Source organism: Aethalodelphis obliquidens, unplaced genomic scaffold, assembly GCF_003676395.1.
Source record: "Aethalodelphis obliquidens isolate GAN/ISIS:26980383/991018 unplaced genomic scaffold, ASM367639v1 scaffold16, whole genome shotgun sequence".
Taxonomy (NCBI): domain Eukaryota; kingdom Metazoa; phylum Chordata; class Mammalia; order Artiodactyla; family Delphinidae; genus Aethalodelphis; species Aethalodelphis obliquidens.
Genome location: NW_020837960.1, coordinates 29,690,829 through 29,710,936, shown reverse-complemented (window position 1 = coordinate 29,710,936; position 20,108 = coordinate 29,690,829). Strand labels below are relative to the sequence as shown.

At 44.0% G+C, this 20,108-nt stretch overlaps 1 protein-coding gene across 1 annotated transcript in view; it reads right to left on the bottom strand.

The window, feature by feature from the left end:
* Positions 1-20,108, bottom strand: part of USP12 (ubiquitin specific peptidase 12) — a 77,860-nt gene that overhangs the window by 36,817 nt on the left and 20,935 nt on the right. The window contains exon 2 of the mRNA XM_027116634.1: positions 5,851-5,931. Coding sequence (XP_026972435.1) covers positions 5,851-5,931 — 81 coding nt within the window. The remainder of the gene's footprint in view (positions 1-5,850; positions 5,932-20,108) is intronic.

Sequence of the window (20,108 nt, the reverse complement as noted above, 5' to 3'; positions counted from 1 at the left end):
CCCACCCCCCTCTGCAGCCAGGTGAACCTAATCCAGATTCCCATGGACATCTGTTCCTCCCCCTCCCTTGCCCCCCTGCCCCAGGCTTCCTCACGGGAACCCACTTCTCTGTGCAAGCTCTGTACGACTGTCAGTCACAAGCTCTTTTGTAGACCCCGCAACAGGGTCGGGCACTGGATCCAATCTGGCCAGAGGCCTTGGGGCAGAGTTCTTTGGTCAGGTTTGATATGAACGGTCTGGGATCTCTGATGATATAAGATGGCCATCAGGTGGAGAGAAGCTAAAGGAAAAGGAAACCAATGCAAAAGAAAACAGAACCAAGAGACACAGGCCTAATCAACTTTACAACCTACAAAACCTTCCATTTTTATTTCTCACTCTCCTCCATAATGGCCCCTGTTCCCTGGATTCAGAGTTCCAACTAGTGACTACTAGCAATTCAGTTTAAAAAGACTTATAACGGTCTAGCCCCACAAACCTACTTGTGTTTGGGAACCTATTGTGTTAGAAAATTAAAATAAAATCATATAATGAAATGATTTTTAAAAGGCTATTAAAAATGGAGAGACTGGGCTTCACTGCTGGCGCCGTGGTTGGGAATCCGCCTGCCAATGCAGGGGACAAGGGTTCGATCCCTGGTCCGGGAGGATCCCACATGCCGCGGAGCAACTAAGCCCGTGCGCCACAACTACTGAGCCTGTGCTCTACTAGAGCCCGTGAGCCATAACTACTGAAGCCCACGCGCCTGGAGCCCGTGCTCCGCAACAAGAGAACCCACTGCGGTGAGAGGCCCGGGCACCACAACGAAGAGCAGCCCCCGCTCGCCACAACTGGAGAAAGCCCGCGTGCAGCAACGAAGACCCAGTGCAGCCAAAATAATAATAATAATAAAATTTTTTAAAAATGGAGAGACTGCACAGAAAGTAGGAAAGAGATACTACTAGTCTAAATCACTACTATCAACTTTACTAAAATAAGTACTCATTAGCTACAAGACAAAGGAAAAAGGCAATCTGGTTTATCAGATTAAACAATTTGCTTTCAAAGAATTTAGCTGATTATAAACAGCAGACAGTAAGGTGGGTATTTCACAGCAAGAGAAAAGCTTCCACAGGCTCCTCTCCCTCCTCAAGGTGGCTTCTGCACCCCGAGCCACACAAGTATTTCCCCTCTCCTAACATCCTGTACCATCAGAGATACTAACGTATTCACAAGAGTTAACCCAACAGGAAATCCCCACTCTATGTATTATGCAAATCACAGTGATGGCATCAGAGTTACCATTAAGAGTAAACGGCCATAAAAGCTATCATTTGTGAAAATATTCCTCCAAGATAAAAACATCTACAACTGAAAATAATGGAAAACAGACGGTTATTAACAAAGTGAAGAGTAACCACTCTGAATTTTCTGGTAGATTAATTAACTGTGGGGTTTGGGGGTTTTTTTTCCCCCTTCTCTCCATAAAAAAAAGAAAAAAAGTCTAATTTTCTAACTGCCCAAATACACACACTATTTCCCAAAAGCAAGTGCTATTGAGTGATTCTACCACTTACTGGTCGGTCGCAAAAAGGGATCCAATCAGGCAGATCTAATGGGAACCCTTTTCAGTATTAGCTTTTTGTAAGAGCAATTAAAATGAACCTGCCCACTTAGCTAAGAACAGACTGATGAAAAGAAAATGTACACGTGCCTCACTTTAACAGAATCCAATCGCTAGGAAAGATTAGCCACCAAGTGCCTTAAAGCAGCTGCCTTCCATGTTGTTTATAACACTAACTACTGGGCAGACAGGCACAGGGACAGGAGGAAGATGTTAAAATGTTCACCTCTCAATTAACTAAGCCATCTCCCCGACCCCTCAAAGCTCCAACCTTAATTTTTAAGGGACTCTATAATAGTGTGATAGCTCTACAAAGAAAAAAGGGGGAAGGAAACGAGAGAGAAGGGTGATGACAATTTAAGAGCTGAAAACAGGGCTTATGGAAAACGGTTAAAGGCACGCAACACAGCTGCAAAGTAGCCTGAGGGCACAGATCAAAGAAGAAGTTCATCACTATCCTAGTTCTGCTGCATCTACTCCACCACCAATTTATTTCTGCAAATAATTCAAGGTGTTCCTCAATCTTTCACAGCTGGAGCCCTGGCTACCTTAGGGATCTCAATTCTTCATCATAATAACCAGGCACAGAGATCAGAAACTGTTCTCAGAAATTCCTGCTTTCCTTGGTTTTACTGAATCTCCGTTACTCAGCTTCAGGGAGAAATACAAATTCTACCTTTTGAATTTAGACTGATGCACGTGAAGTAGTAAAAATGATACCTTCTTAGAAACTTTTTTTGTTTGTTTTTTTACACACAATCAACACTGGTATTTGGATACTGGTATCCAATTAAAAACAACATACCAGCAGAAGAAAAAATAATATAGAGCTTTAAGACTCGTTTACTTGCTTTGAGGTTATCTGCAAAAAAGTCAGTTAGACACAAAATGGAGAGATTGGAATGTTTATGCTGGAGAAGGTAAAGGGAAAACAGCCTTCAATATAGAAAATACTACTACTCTAACTAAGGAAAATGGGTTCTTCTGGGACACTAAAAATGGGCACAACTTTTCTACAATTTAAGACACAAACTAGCTTTGGAGGCTGAGCCAAGTAAGGGCGGTAGCCACAGCCACAGGGAAAGGGCAACGAGACTGAAGAGCTGGGGTCTGCCCCCCCCAGAACTGAAAGGAGGCTTCTGATCACTAGACGACTCTGTAAGTGTGCGCCTCAGATATCAGAAGTAGAGGCCAGCCTGCTCAATAAGCAAGAAACATTAAACATATTCATCTAACTCTCCTCCCCGTGACACCCCAATAAAATGACAGATTAGGCAAAAACTCGAAAGGCCAAAGAAGACAATGAGAGATTAGAGGTATCAGCGAACTTCCAGAAAACAGAAGGCAGACGGAGGAGAAGTAGCCCAAATGTCTCTAAGGGACAAATGGGTAACAACGGACTCACCTCTAAAGGGTCAGAGACGTTTATGTGGGGTGGGGACCTCTGAGAACACAAGTCTGGTCGTCAGTCTTTAAAAGGACCATTTAGACCCCCAGGCACTCAACTCTTCCTTCAGCTGCAGGTTTAGTCTCCGCAGAAGATGAAGAGGAGACTCTGGGTGGAGAACCCTTAAGGACAGCAGTGAGGCACCGAGCAGGAAACAGGACCAAATAAAACCCCGAATAACCCCCCACCCCCACCCCAGACAGGCGCCGGAGGAGGCTTCCCGGCAGAAGATAAACAGCCCCAGAGAGACAGCTCCAGCTACTGAAATGGGATGGGGGCCATGGGAGGGAGGGGCATTCGCCAGGGGCCACTCTAGACTGAAAGAGCAGCCCCACCACAACACAAGAAGCCCCAGTCATCCTTTCAGCATTTCACCCTTATAGATGAGTACAATTTGAGGAAAGATACCAAAGTTTAAAAGGGGGCGGGGAATAAACTCCAAGGTCTCAGAAGCAATCCAGTAAGCATCAGAAAACCTCAGCAACAACAAAAACTATAAATGACCTCCTGCGAAAAGGAACAGAAAATACTGCCCCCATGAAACAAGAGAAGAAAAAAAGGTAACATTGTAAGAAATAAAAAATGCAATGAGCTGGACAAAAAAGTTGAAGATATAGTCTAAAATGTAGAATAAGGCAGATGATCAAAAATGGGAGAATAAGAAAAATAAAGACTCAGTCTAAGTGTTTCAGTATAGCAACTAACCATATCAAAAAAAGACAAAACAGAGAAATTACAATGATAGGAAGAAAATTATCCCAATAATAGTATCAGCAATGTTTTACAACTGAGGGAAATAAATCATCAGTCTGAATGGGTCCATAAACACTCAGCACAACAGGGTCCCCATCAAGACACAGGATTAGATTTCAGAACACTGTGGATAGAGAATATCCTTAAGGCCTCCCAAAAACGTTTTAAAGGGGGGAAAAAAAAAAGCCCTGTACATAAGAGATCGAGAACCAGAATGGCATCCACCCTCTCAGCATCAACGGAAGCCAGAAAGCAGTGGAGTAAGCCCTGATGTAACCTAGGATGGATATCTAGCTCTAACAATAACCAAAACAGTCTTAAATATACAAGATCTCAAAGTCTGTATCCATGCACATTTCCTAAACAAGCATCTACAGAAGGTGTTCCACAAAGCAAGGGAGGAAAAACCCGGAAAGAAGTCGGGAAGAAGGAAAGGAGACAAGTGCAGGGAATGTGAAGGGCGATGGAAGAGAGACATCGCCAGGTACAGGCTGCACAGAAGGAGCACGGGGTGGGGGGGGGGGGGGGCTGGGTGGTACCTGACAGGCACTGCTCAGTGGAAATGGATACTGAGAAGGTCTTTTTGGCTTTCTTTAGTTCTGCTGAAGGCTTTGGGAAGAATAAATGAAAGTTTAGGACATGGAAAAATAAAGCAATGATTAATTCCATATTGGGAGAACGGGGGAAAGTGAAGTTGGGCAGGGATGGTGAGAAAAGAGAGTAAAGTTTCTTATCTGCCAAAACAGGAAGTCAGTAGTTTGTTGTTTTTTTTTTTTAATGGCAGTGTAAGTACCTTATTTAGGCTGTAAGGATACATTCCAGAAAAAATAGCCCGAGGACTAATGAGTGGCCTCCTCTAGGGAGGGGAAGACGAGGAGGGTGGGCACTGCTGACCCTGTGTTACTAGCTTACGCCCAGCGCAGACAGACAGAGAAGGGTCCCCAAGCAAGGCAAGACACACATACCACGCAACTGCCCTCCTCAAACTGCACAAGGAACCTATCTGTACATAATGACGTGCTAGTACTCAGTAACACACCAATCTGTTCAGCATAACTTACTTTCTTACCTGTATTATCACCAATACACATATTTTAAAACACTCACCATGGACCCACCTACCAGTACAGTGCAGCATAAACTACCATGACAACTACATAACAAAGATTCGTGGTGTTTTCTCATGATTCAGGAAAGAGTTAAAACTTCTAAAGAAAGTTCTTCCGAAGTTTTAATAATGTATAATTACAATGATTACCTCCATAAGGGCAAGGCTATGTTTTTTCCTTGTATCTCACGCTTTTAAATCTATACCACTGGAACAACGCCAGAAGCAAACTGAGCAAGACGCTATAGACACGTGGGGGCATTTACAAAACTGTATTTATATCTGTACATTTGGACCACTTATATTTAGACACGTAAATAATTCTCAAAGAATCAAAGAGATCATTTGGTCTAGGCCATAGGAAATTTTGGTTATGAGAAAATTCTGACACAAAATAGGAAAAAAAATCAGGCTGACAAGTTAGAAACTGTTCCAAGACTCTTAAGACTTCAGGCAATGGGGACTTCCCTGGTGGCACAGTGGTTAAGAATCCGCCTGCCAATGCAGGGGACACGGGTTCGAGCCTGGTCCAGGAAGATCCCACATGCCACGGAGCAACTAAGCCCGTGTGCCACAACTGCTGAGCGTGTGCTCTAGAGAGCCCATGAGCCACAACTACTGAAGCCTGTGCACCTAGAGCCCGGGCTCTGCAACAAGAGAAGCCACCACAGTGAGAAGCCCGCACACCTCCATGAAGACCCAACACAGCCAAAGAAAATAATAATAATAAATAAATAATAAATTAAAAAAAAAAAAGACTTCAGGCAATGTTGTTTCCCTCCCATTAGAGATAATTTTGAAATTCCCAGTCATGTTTCTTGGCATTAAGTCTACTGATACAAAGGAACAAATTTCCTTTAATAAATCATGAACTGCACTCATCATTCTTAACGCTACTTCCAAGCATAATTTGAAGGCTACGTATCAACGGATACTTACATTGACTAATCCAAAATAGTGCTCATTGACTGGAAACTGTTCTGGACCAATCTCTTTCTCTAATGCCGAGGCATTGGCGCCCTATAAAATGAAAAACAGACATCTTAGTATTTACAGTATTTTCCCAATACTGTCACAGTTATATACACATTACAGAGAAACCCTTAAAATAATTTTCTTGTTGGGGCTTCCCTGGTGGCGCAGTGGTTGAGAGTCCGCCTGCCGATGCAGGGGACATGGGTTCGTGCCCCGGTCCGGGAAGATCCCACATGCCGCGGAGCGTCTGGGCCCGTGAGCCATGGCCGCTGAGCCTGCGCGTCCGGAGCCTGTGCTCCGCAACGGGAGAGGCCACAGCAGTGAGAGGCCCGCGTACCGCAAAAAAAAAAAAAAATAATAATAATAATTTTCTTGTTCCCTACAACTACCTAACATTATGGAAAGAAAACAAAGGGTGATAGTGAAGAATAAAGGCTTTCAATAATATGACCAAAAACTAGTTTGCAGGAACATTCTCATGGACAAAGCCTGGATCAAGGAATTATATCAAATCCTGTTCCTTGTTTTAAGTAATGGATGTGAGCCCCTGCTGAATCACATGGTCTAACAGGAGTGTAATCTCAGAGCAGCCATCTCAGAGAGCTGAAATTCTGTGAAATTAAATATGCATATATTCAGTGACCTAACACTTCTTCAGAGGTATATACCTGAAAACTTCTCACAGAATTAAAGGTGACAAGAACGTTTGCTGAAATGTCACTGACGACTGCACAGCTGACTGCAGTCTAGATGGTCTATAAAATGACAGCATACTATGTAGCAGTCAGAATAAATGAACTAGGTTTACATACAAAAACACGGATACTTGTCAAAAACATAATATTAAGTAAACAAAGTAAAAACGAGATCCACATATATATATAAAACAGTACATGGCAAACGGGCTGGAAGAATGTACATGAAACACACTTGAGTGGGGCTGGAAGAGGGCCGGGATGTGGAACTGCAGGGTGAAGGACAAAAAGGAAAAAATAAAATAAAGCCCAACGAAAGAGGGGCCCTGCCCAGACAGTAACTGTGTGTCATGGTCTCAGGAATACGACCGACTCAATTCTGTGCATCTGAGGTCTCTGAAGGAAAAGGGACGGGGAGTCGGGGGAAGTGGTGGGCAGCACACAGGCCCTGAGTACCAGCACACACTAGCAAATGGGCTCAAGACGTAGCCTGAAAGGGAAGTAAAAGCAATTCTGAGAACACAGTAACTCTGCATCAGTCTACCTGGAAATTCCCAAGAACACACCCTACCAGACAAATACAACTGATACTACTCACAAGACAGCCCAACACCACCTTGCGGAGCTGCACACAAGACGACAACACGACACACACACCATGCCTCCCCAAGGGTGCGACCACGGTCAACACCACCGGGTGCCCATAGCCCACCCCTGCTGTTTCCTAAGCCTGGGAAGCCCAGACCTTTTTGTCAGACGACGCCTCTTCAACTTCCTGATGGGCCAGGCCTGAAGTAAGTACTGATGAAAGGGACCGGGTGGGTTGGTGGTGGAGTTCCACCACAATGAGACATTTCCTCTAAAATGCCCTCCAGCCATCCAGCACTTGGATATATACACGATACTGTCTTTATTTTTTTAATTTAGGAATTACTATTCGGCTTTCTATAAATCCCCGACACAATCACTAGTTCACAGATACTATTTATTTCTAAATTTGGCTCTCCATGAACTGTTTTATAACAACATGAAATTCAGTTATTACAGCAACTTCAAGATCCACTGAATAGAACCGTCTTGGTGGAAGGCTACAAGCCCGCTCTCCGCCCCCACCAGCTCAAGTATCCTGTCGCAGAATTTCCTCACATATATTGAAAACTATCACTAAGCCACATGCAAGAATTTAAACTGATATTGGTGTATTCAAATGAGTATAACCCCTTTCCCACACACACACACAAAAGACAAGAAAAGGTGCTATGAACCAAAGTACGACCTCATGCATCTATGTACTTGGGACAATAAAATGCCGGTACACATACCTGGGGAGAGCATTTCTGGCCCTCGGGATGAAGCAAGAACAGAACACCATGTGAGCATTCTCCGCTGTAACACCGATTGCGTGCCACACCCGTGTGCTCTGACCACCCCATGTCCCACTGGTGTCCCTACACGCTTCCAGGCGCTGCTCAGAAAGCCCTTCCCCCACCCATCCTGGCCTCAGGGTAGTTTTGACTACGGTTCAAGTTCTTAACCTCTCTGTGCCTCAAGTCCCTAAGGGTAAGAGGGAAATGGTACCAACCACCCTACGGAGCGGCTACGAATAAACTGAGTTGAAGCTTTTGTGAAAGCATCTGGCTGTGCCTTGTACGTGAGCCGCTGTCCGTAAATGCTGCTTCCCTTCTCTCCCTTCCCTTCAATTCCAAGGGGAAGAAAAGTTACTCTCATTGGCCAGTAATATTAATAAATATGACCGGCTCCATGCAATAGCTAAGAAATAACAAGAGAAGGAAACAAAAATCAGAAGGAGAAAATGAGGAAGCTTCATTAAAAAAAAACAGATCCTCTCCTCAATCTGGCCAACTCCACAACACGGCCCCTGGAAGAACCCTCATAGTACTGCCCCAAAGCCGAACCACCAGCAGAACCACAATCCAACGAGGCTGGACTGAGGAGGAGGCTAAGTGCGATGAAGTGGAAACGCAGACCACTGTCCTTTAACCTTTCTGGTAATTTAAGAATGTTTATTTGCAAAATAAAAGGGCCAGTCTCCTCAGCAATTTTCTAAACCCCCAGCTCTAAGCTTATCTGCTGGGTTTTCAAGTAAGCGTTTACACAAACTTAGGTTTTCACAGCCGAAGATCAGGTAATTTCTAAAGTGCCTTCTAACTTAACGTTCTGTCATATTTCCAATCCCTTTTATGGACACTTCTGAGGACGCTACTGTAGTAACACAAAGCTCCCGGGAATTCTAAGGCAACCGACACGTGCCGAGCAACACGATTCGACAGGGAGGGACTGTGGCTGCAGATACAGCAAGGGCAGCAGATCGACACGGACAGTACAGAGAGGACGGAATTTGCTTGGCGACACTTCTAAAGTAAGGCACAGCACAGTAAACTATACCTCAGTAGAGCATAATCACGCCGCAGAGCCGATCCTGTGAACTACAGGAGGAGAGTCCCACGGCAGGAATTCAAGACTTTCTTGCAGAAATGACCAGAGCACACGCCTACCTCTAGCCAAATGCTAACTACAAAGGCCAAGTGTAGACAAAGCAATCCAGTTTCCGATGAGTGCTTTTTTTAAAATTTAAGTGTTTTCAACACTACAGTTAGTCTAACTGGTGAAAAACCACCACGAAGCCAAAAACTTGCCACACACTTTTTAGTACGTTTACCAGAGTTCTCGAACATCATCCCTTGAAGATGTTATTGAAGGCTGACACTCCCTATCATGTCAAATAACAGACAAGCACCGCAAGATTTCAGTTGAGCCTAGAACAGGTCAACATCCAACAGTAATGGCTCTGAAGAGCCCTGCATCCCCACACTTGAGAAATAGGACCCTACTGCAATTAACAATGCTTTACGAAATCACGATTCTTTACTGGGATAAAGGGAAGAAACGTTGGTGTTCTCAGTTAGGAATTTCTGCTCTAAAGCTTTCGTGAGGAACAGGATTCATCTGTTTTGTCTGAGAACACAGCACGCTCAGAAGGAAGACGACATTCTTTCTGACCCTTCTGTCTCCACTTTTGTAACTTACATAAGATTATTTTAGACTCAGTACCTATTACTACAAATTCATCAAGAAGAAGTAATTAGATATTCGTGACCCTCCTGATGAAAACAACCAAAAGGTGAATGAATTTTTTAATTAAAACAATAATAATTTACTGAGCTGGTGAGAAAATAAGGAATCTGCAGAAACCAAAAAACGAAGCCATGGGAGAACCCTGGGAGATAAGCAAATGCCAAAGACAGATTTTACATGGAGGTCACCTGCCAACACTAGTGACCTGTGCACCCTACTCTGACAGCTGGATGGAACAGAACATGGTAACCAGGTGCTGAAGCTTAGGGCCCACCAAAGACAGGGAGGCCAGCAGAAGACCCCAGCATGACAGTGAGCCCAAGAGGGCTACGTCTTCAGCTAAGGGGGAACGAGAAATAACCCTGCACCACAGAAGGAGATGGCAACGAAACCTGCCTGACTTGTCCTTGGTGTGGGAGTGGGGGAGATGATAAATATCTTCCCAACAGTCATAACCACAAGCTGGCCCTAATCAAAGCTTGTGACCCAAATTCACACATGCTATATGATCTTACAAACAAACAAAATCAGGCAGAAAATGTCATTCAAAGAGGTCCTGAGCTGACAGTGCCCTCTTCTACCCTACAACTAGCAACCAACAGAATTACAAACTCACTCTAGAAGACAAATTCAATCCACCCCACGAAGAATTCCCACAAATAAAACTCCAAGAGATTTGAGTTCACAATCAAAAATCACACATACACAGAAAAACAAAGCACCACGAGTAAAAGCCAGCAGAAGCACAGATGGCAGAATTCGATTCAAGATATTAAATACCAGGACTGTTTCAGACATGATGTAAAACAAATGCTTAATATGTGCAAAGAAATAGCAGAAGCTTGATTATAAGAACAAAGATGAGAATTTAAAGCCTAAGCTGATTTTTTTAAAGAACCAAATAAACTTCTAAATATAAAAATTATAAAACTTTTAAATATGAAAATTAATTGAAAGTTAAAAACTCAATGGTAACTATGAAGACAGTTCAAAACAACAACAAACAACAGTGGTTCCCAGGGATTAAGGAGAAGGAGGGATGAACAGGCAGAGCTGAGAGGATTTTTAGGGCGGTGAAAATACTCTGTACGATACTATAATGATGAATACATGTCATTGTACGGTTGTTCAAACCCACAGAAAGTACACCAAGGGTACACTGTAGTGTAAACTATGAACTTTAGGTGATTATGATGTGTCAGCATAGGTTCAGCAATTGTAATAAGTGTGCCACTCTGGAGGCGCTGTTGACAAGGGGTGAGGCTGTGCACGTGCGGGCAGGAGGTATATGGGAAATCTCTGTACTTTCCCTTCAATTTTGCTGTGAAACTAAAACTGTTCTTAAAAAAAAAAAAAAAAAGTTTAATAAAATAAATAAATAAATAAAATCAGAAAGAAAAAAAACCCTCAATAGCTGTGCTTGAGAAACAAGGTTAATACTGGATAATATTTTAAAATCAATATCTCTGTCAATATAATGCTACTAATTGAAACTAAAGGTTTATTAAAAATAGGAAGTATTGTTTTACGGAAAGAATTTCATGGAAAAATGGAGCCATTATGGAGCTACTGAGAGAGACCAGGGTACACTAAAAATAGCACTCAACTAGCAAAGCTACAGGCTTGAGTCTGGCTCTGGCCATGCCACTAACTAGCTGTAATACCTTGAGAAAAAAGGCTGCTCTCTCGGGACCTGGGTTATCTCCTATGTAAGATCTTGATCTCTATAGTACCTCCATCCCCACATTTCTAACAATGTGTGAACCTACTGGCTCTTCCAATCTTATTAAAACATTAAGGATAAAATGTTGCACAGTCTATTAAAGGTCAGACACTAACAAGGCTCTGGATGAAAGTTAGTACAGTATCATCCTCAGAAACAATCATCCCATGTTAGAGTTTGCAGGCCATGGAGTGAGCCTCCTTAAACCTACCTAGTATGATTCTTAGAACGCTGAATCGCGCCAAAAATAACCACCCAAGCGAAAGAAGAGCAAGTTAAAACTATAAGGATACCCTTTATTTGTTGATAAGGACACCTATGTTTTGAAGATACCATCTGCAAATAGGAAAAAAGAAAATCACTTGGGAGACAGCTGCTTCTGATTAAATACTGTTTACACAGTCAACAGTGGAAAACACACATCTGACTGCCCTGCATGTGCCATTATGAGAAAGAAACAATTACACAAAAGCAAACTGACACCCAGGAATGTTTTCAAGAAAGTAAATTAAGGAAATCTCTTCCACAATCTAAAGCTAGACTATGGTAGAAAATGGTATCTATGAAGACATATCATTTTGAAAAGCTAATTATGTTCAGTGTATACTGTTTAAGAAGACAGGGTACTTAATACATTTTAGTAGGAAATAAAAAAATGATGAAAACCTAAAAGATGAACATCTCCATCAAGAAAACATACTTATCAAGAATACAGTCGTCCCTCAGTATCTGTGGGGAATTGGTTCCAAGGACCTCCACGTGTACCAAAATCCACGGATGCTCAAGACCCTTATGTGAAGTGGTGCAGTACCTGAGTATAACCTATGCACACCCTCCCGTACGCCGTAAGTCATCTCTCGATGACTTATAATACTCAATGCAATGTAAATGCTATGCAAATAGCTGCCAACACACAGCAAATTCAAGTTTTGCTTTTTGGAACTTTCCAGAATTTTTTTCCCAAATATTTTCAATCCTCGGATGTGGAACCCACAGATACGGCCGGCCGGCACTTCCTCCTTTACATTAGATAGTTACAGTTCTTTATAGCAGATAATCTGTATTTAATACAAACATGAGAAAATACATTTTCCCCACTTCTGTGTTTCAAGTCATATCTTAGAATCCAGTGTTTACCATTCCAAGGTTAATACTGAAGTGGGTCAGATCAGGTCAGTACCCAAAGGAGAACTGCCAAAACAGGCAGGAAAGGCTTCCTGATGATCAAAGGAGCAAGTGACCTTAGCAAGCTAAGAACAGTTCTGGAGGCACAGGAAGAGCTGATGTGAGGATGTGAACACATCCTCTGACTGCTGTAAAAGGATGGCTCCAAAGTACGAAGATGTAAGAAACAAGTTTCTGTCTCCTAAACAAGACAACGGAGAAGAAAGAGAAGGCTGAAAGTCCATGCCTGTTCTCCCGGGAAACGCTGTACCCCCGAAACTAAGTCAAAGACAACAAACATTTTAATGAAAAAACAAACCATTTCCATTCCCTCAGTTTCAGGCATCATAAAAATCATCTCAAAGCAGCAGTCCTTCAGAAAGGATGAACCTCAGTAAGCATCTGAGTACTTCTGCCCAGCCCTGTGCCAAACGCTGTGGAACGTTATTTTCAAACAGTCACACCCATTAGTGGCGGGGTGAGGACAACTCAGTGGGTCACAGCCACCAGTGTCTTTTTCAGTAAAACAGAACAGATGACAGTACATCTCCCTGCCAAGAGTAAACAACGGTTTGTGGAACTTTGGTTCCAATATTCCAGTATGCATATATGAGGTCTAACTGTAAAGCGAATTTTCACTGTGGGTTCAAGTCAGAAAACTTTTGATATACATTAAAAAGGATACAGAGAAACTGCCGAAGTCATAACCCAACTGGCGAGTACACAGCGAAAAAGAATTAGTTCTTCATGATGACAGGTAGAAAATTATTTTTAAAATAAATCTAAAGTTGTAAAGGAGAGAACAGATACCAAACTGCTCTGCTACAACACAGTACGCACTACAGGGTGTCAGGACAGGAAGGACGCTGAGAGCTGGAGAATTCGGGGAAGGCTTCACAGACGGAACGAAAAAAGCCAAGCCTCGATTTTCCTTCCGAGGTATTTTCATCAGCGCTTTGCACGTGCCCTGATGCACATGAGTGAGGGCGCGTCCCCCTCCAGCTCAGGCTGTGCGGCACTGAGCGAGGCCCACAAACCAGGAGGCCTGCCTTCCTGGCCTGGTTCTAACACGTGAACAACTAAGCGGCGTCACCTTCTGCAAATCACTGCTCACTTTCCTCACCAGCAAGGTGAGAGAGACCAGATGTGTGGCACCTACTGAAAACCTAAAATGCTTCAATTCTAAAACAGTAGCAATATAGAGTCACATTGAAGGTGTGAATTTAGGGCAAGCTATTTCACCCCGAACCCCACTTTTCCCATCTCCCAAACAGGGCAAACGACAGCCCCTCCGTGGCCTGTTTCCACCAAATGGACAGGAGGCGTTCAGAGCGAAGCCTGGCACAGAAGGCACTGAACACGCAGTCCCTCTGCCCCTTCCTACTCCCACCTTGGGCTGGACCCCTCGAAGACCTGAAATTCCCTCAGTGACTGCCGAAGGATCTGGGGGTCCCACACTCAGGACAGTCATTCTAAGAATCTTAGGCCCGCCACAGTGGTCTTCTCTGCTTGTAACTCTGCCATCAGAGTTAAAACGGGCTCCACAGAAAGGACAAAGGACCCCGGGACTGGCCTGGACCTAAGACGGCGCTGCCCTGTTGCAGCAGATCACAGGGGCTCTGAGTGCTTTTGAGAAGCAGCGGCCACACGGGGCAGAGCCACCCTGGCGAGACGGGCTGTGCTGCCAGCAACACTCAGCCGCGCAGGGAGGTCAGAGCCCAAGGCCAGCGCACGAGGCAGGGCCCGAGGCAGGTCCTCCGGAAGCCATCTCCGTGAGCTCCTCAAAGAAGCGGAAACCGTACAAATTCACTGTCCAACAGGTAGGTGTGCACACGTCCGTGTGTATGTCTCATCCTCCCTCCTACCCGCCTGACCACACCCCGCCCCCAGGATTCTTCCCAGAAGAAATTAAAGGAGCTTACTTTCTCCTTCAACTGCCACCATAAGCACATATTACACGTGTAAAATTCCTCATCTAAGCTCTTTGGGAAAACTCAGTTCTATGATTAACCACTGGCCAAAGACTGAAAATTTAAAGTTACTCAGAAGTCGGCACTTATGTAATCCTTTTCACCTAAAAGTGATACATGTACAGACATGCCATGTAAAAAACAGAAGCTTAGGGCTTCCCTGGTGGCGCAGTGGTTGAGAGTCCGCCTGCCGATGCAGGGGCCGCGGGTTCGTGCCCCAGTCCCGGAAGATCCCACATGCCACGGAGGGGCTGGGCCCGTGAGCCATGGCCGCTGAGCCTGCGTGTCTGGAGCCTGTGTTCTGCAACGGGAGAGGCCGCAACAGTGAGAGGCCCGCGTACCGCAAAAAATTAAAAAAAAAAAACAGAAGCTAAGCAACAAATTACACATCTGCATCACTACTGTAAATCAACGACTAACGACCAAACCAAAAACAACAGGCATATAATTTTAACCTCTAAAAATTCAAATATCCACTAAAACTCAATGTTCCTATCAGACGTGAGCTAAAAGCTACAACCTTCAAATTATCTGACCTAGTATCTCCAACGAAAAGTTTGTTTATATAATTCGTGGCTAAATGTGTGTTACTTACAGAGAATATTTATATGAAGAGAATAAAGACATAGATTCACTTCAAATCTTTGAAGTCAGTCAAGGAATGGAAAAGTATTGTCACTGACCTGATGCCACAACCAAAAAACCCATGCTTTGACCTGTATGTGATCACGAGACGAGGAATTACTGAAAAAATCTCGTGAATTCGTCTCTGCCGAAGTTAACAGCGGCGACGCTGGCATCTTTAGCAAGAATTACTCTGTGACTCCTTCACATTTAGCTTAACAATAACATCAGAAAGAAAATTCTCCAACATGACCAAACATACTTAATGATCTGAATGGGCACAATGAATTTTACAAATCCAACCCTTCTACCAACGCCAAATAATTCACAAAATACCTTCATGGACGGTTAAACATTTAAAACACGGCTATATCTGAACTCCATCACTGGCACCATACCTACGACCAAAAAAGGGGGCAAGGTTTGGTTTTCACAGCATCTCTGCACACCTTTCAATGCAGAGATTCACCTGCATGGCCAAAAAAAATTACAAGAAATGTCTCATCATTTTAAGCCCTTTCTACCACATTCTTGACAGTTTTAACATTCTGTGTTACCAAATGTTTCAGCTCTATCAAAAACAAGGGGCCCTGGACTGGTACCAGGCCAACCCTCAGACACCTGACTTGGCTGCCTGACCTGTGCGGTGGTGCTCAATCAGAAAATGTGGGGCAATGCTCTTCCACTTGAGAAAACATGAACACCTCTATTTTCCCCAAATCCTATGTTACAGTAAAGTGAATTATTTGTAAAGTCCCTCAGATTCCTGAGAGAAAAATCACCATAGAGTTAAAAGGTATTATTAAGTCGAAGTGAAATCAAAATTATGTAAATTATTGACTGACTTATTCTGTTACTATAACAACAGAGTTCATACTCCGGATTCTAGGGGCTAACTGTAATAAAAACTAAAATTATCATCAAACTTAAATAGTTTTGTCAAATATAGAAAGGAACTGACTGCAGCTGGTACCACGTGGAGTCCTGTCCAAAACATCACTCAGAGTGGAATGATGTCACAGAAAGGACAGAGCCGGAAGTTCCAGGGGTCAGCCCCTCCACCAACACCATTCAGCTGAAAAAGCCTCAGCATCAACTACTGCAGAACACTTACGACCAGGGGTTGTAAAACTCTTCTGATAAATTGAGAACGCTTTCTAACTCATTTTATGAAACCAGCATTACCCTGACTCTGAAGCCAGACTAAGACTCTATAAACTACAGGCAATATTCCTTACGAGTAGATGCAAAAACCTCAACAAAGCACCAACAAACCCAATTCAGCAACATATTAAAGGAATTATTGACCAAGTGGGATAAATATCCAAAGTAAAGAACTCCAACAACTCAAGAACAAACAAACAACCCAATTAAAAAGTGGGCAAATGACTTGAATTGACATTTCTCCAGAGATGATATACAGCTGGCAAATAAGTACGTTTAAAGATGCTCAGTATCACGACTCATTAGAGAAATGCAAACCAAAATCACGACGTACCCCTGCGCACCCAACAGGATGGCCGCAATCCAGGGGAAAAAAATGGAAAATAACAAGCACTGGTGAGGATGTGAAGAAATTTGGTGGTTCCTCCAAAAATTAAATATGGCGTTACCATCTGGCGCAGCAATTTCAATCCTAGGTATATATCCAAAAGATGTGAAAACAGGAAGTCAGACACTTGTGTGTCAGTGTTCACAGCAGCATTAGTCATTACAGCCAAAAGGCTGAGACAACTCCAAATGTCCATCAAGAGAGGAATAAACAAAATGTGGAATAATATAACGGAATATTATTCAGCCATATAAAGAAATGAAGTACGGATTCATGCTACAACACGCATGGACTTTGAAAACATTATGCTAAGTGAAATAAGCCAGACGTAAGAGGACAAACAGTGTATGATTCCACGTACATGAAATACCTACAACAGACAAATCCACAGAAGACAGAAAGCAGACTAAAAAAAACAAAAAAAAGAAAGCAGACTAGAGGGCAGTGAAGTCTGCAGACAGGGAGGGCAGTGAGGAATGGGGAGTTTTACTGAACAGCTACAGAGCTTCCGGTTGGGGTGATGAAAACATTTTGGAATTAGACAGTGGTGACAGTTGCGCAATATGCTGAATGTAATTATGTTACTGAAATCTACACGTAAAATTAAAATGGCCAATTTCATGCTATATATATTTGATCACAATTTTAAGAAAAAAAGAAAAAGACCAGGTGATCAAGGGTCAAGGATGCTACACTGGGATCCCAAAACAAGAGTTAATAAAGACGCTTCCTTTCCCACCATCGTTTTCCTGGAGGGCAAGTCACTTGCTGAAATCCAAAATTTCTTGGGTGAAAAACATAACTGCAGGGATCGGATAAGGCCAAGTGCGGCTTGTTTAGTGTCACAAGCCCAAAAAGATAAGTTAACCCTTGAAGCAAACAACATCTACATTCAACTGCTTTGATTCAGCAAGCTACAACAGTGCAAAACAAAGACATCAGGAAAATTCTGGGAGGCACCTATGTCTGAGAAAAGATCCGCTCAGCAGGGCTGAGAGTAAGTGTCCTCCAGCTGCTGAAACAGCAAGAGGCTGAATGACACCCAGTGTTCATGGGTGGCCCTTCTTAAGAACTGCAGTAAAATTCATCTTTTAAAATAAACACAGATTTACATACTTTAAATACAACTAGAATACAATTTTCAGAATGCAGGGAGAAATCAGCGTGGGAACCTGAGTTTGGCGACATTATAAACTTCCCGTGCGGAGGCAGCGGGACCAGCGGGGGCCCGGAATCGGGGACAGAGTCTGAGCCCAAGCTCCGCACCGCTTCATGAGCCATGAACAAGTCACTGTAGCCGGCTTGGTCTCCTCACCTTTTAACACAGGGAAACACCTACTCTGCCGAGCTCACAGGTGTGGAAATCAAACAACGAGGGTGAAACTTCACTTCGTAAAGGAATTAGAAGCATCAGTCACTCAAATTCTCCTAAGTGATCGTTTTAGCAAACTGATCAACACAATGGAAAATTCCAATAGAAGACAGTGAAGTACTTTACTTGTACTTTCTTTTGGAAGCTACTTGTGTAGGTAGAAGGAAAATACGCAGCTCTTCATTGTGGCCTCTCCCGTTGCGGAGCACAGGCTCCGGACGCATAGGCCCAGCGGCCATGGCTCACGGGCCCAGCCGCTCCGCGGCATGTGAGATCCTACCGGACCGGGGCACGAACCCGCGTCCCCTGCATCGGCAGGCGGACTCTCAACCACTGCGCCACCAGGGAAGCCCCACAGCTCTTTAATCTATCCAAAAGTCTGAAGTTAGCTCCCTCTGGACAGCTGTAGTAAAGACTAGAACCAGCATCCGATCCCTTTTGTATGCCTTTTGTAACACTTTTATTTAATAAATACTGCAGGTTCACAAACTGAAAAACAATGCAAACTGTGGAGGGTAGAGAGTAAAACCTAAGTGTTAATTGCCACTCCCTCCCTTCAGGTCCTCTGGGACCAGCTTGGTTTCAGCTCTAGGTGGTTATTATCACAGCTGCAAATAATCGTTATCTCGTCAACAGCTTTAAATCTGCCCTGCAAATGAAAAACGGGGCACACACACACTCCTCCAACTCTCCTTCCCCACGTCACCTCCTAATTTTTATTACAAATCATTAGATTTAATACTGCTTTAGGGAATCTAGTAATTCTACATTTAAATCTCTAGCTAGATTAACCAACTTCATAAAGAACTAAATCCCCGCTATGAAACCAGCTGCCTCTGCCTCTCCCTCCCTCCTTCCTCCACTTGTTTACCTACGCAGGGTCCGTAACACTTACATTCGCTTCTGTAGTGACAACTAGATCTGCCGCCCTTTACTCAAAACCCAAGAGCTCCATGGACAGCGGCCCAGGGGGCAGCTAACGCCGCTCAGGAGCTTGGCTCGAAGCAGAAGGGGAGAAAGGTGCTGAACAACTTCGACGTAAGAAAAGCTTAGTTACGCACGCGAAAGGCTTTACAGGTGGCTGCCAGAAAACAAAGAAAATATCATCACCGCAACAAAAGGCGGTACAGGAAAGCCAAAAGAACGAAGCGAAGGGACAGAAATGTGGCCCTGGGTCATTAAACTACTGCCACTTAAAGGAGAACCAAGTTTCTTGTTCTCTTCCAAGCTCCCGCTTTCCCTTAAGTTTCTGGAAATCCTTGCTGAGCTGTTCTGACTCGTGAATGAAAGATGACCAGCATCGGTATCTCTGGCTGGGATTCCTCCGCATTTGTCCTGAAAGCGCTGGTTCCCAGTTCCAAGGAAGCGGGTGCTTGGAGGAGTAGGGAGGCCGAGTCCCAGGGGGCGTGGCTGAGGGTGGCTGCATCCCAGCCCCACGTCTGCAGGGACACCGGCCCACCACACGCCCCTCCCCGATCTCTCCACTCCTGAGCCCTAACGGCCTATCTGCCCCCCAGATAGGAGGTCACCCGCTCTCTGCAAAGACCACGTCTCTGGCCTGACCCCACGTGCCAGCTACTCTGTGTGAACAGGAAGAGAGAAGGCTCCCCTGAGCCAGCTCTTCCAGCGATTACCATGGTGATGGCATCACAGCCACACGCCAACCGTGAACGGCAGGCTCCAAATTCAAGCTTCCACGAGGGCTCTCCTGGCAGGACCACAGTCAATTGTTCTGTTCAGTGGTTCTTTTCTTTCCTGTCACTACTTTCCAATCCTCTAGGAATTCCTCAAAAAGATCTGGTCCATCGGTAGCACCATTTACCCTCTACCTCTGCTGAAGTTTAATGAACTAAGCACAAGCAGGCACTCAGCACACGCGTGCAGACACATCTTTCTGTTACTCCCACAGACACTGCCGAAGAGGTGGATGTGCACAGACCGGCCTCAGGGTCCTTTACGACAGATTTCTTATAAAACACGAGTTTTTATTTTAACAAGTGTATTACTTCAAGTAGTCTACTCTCCA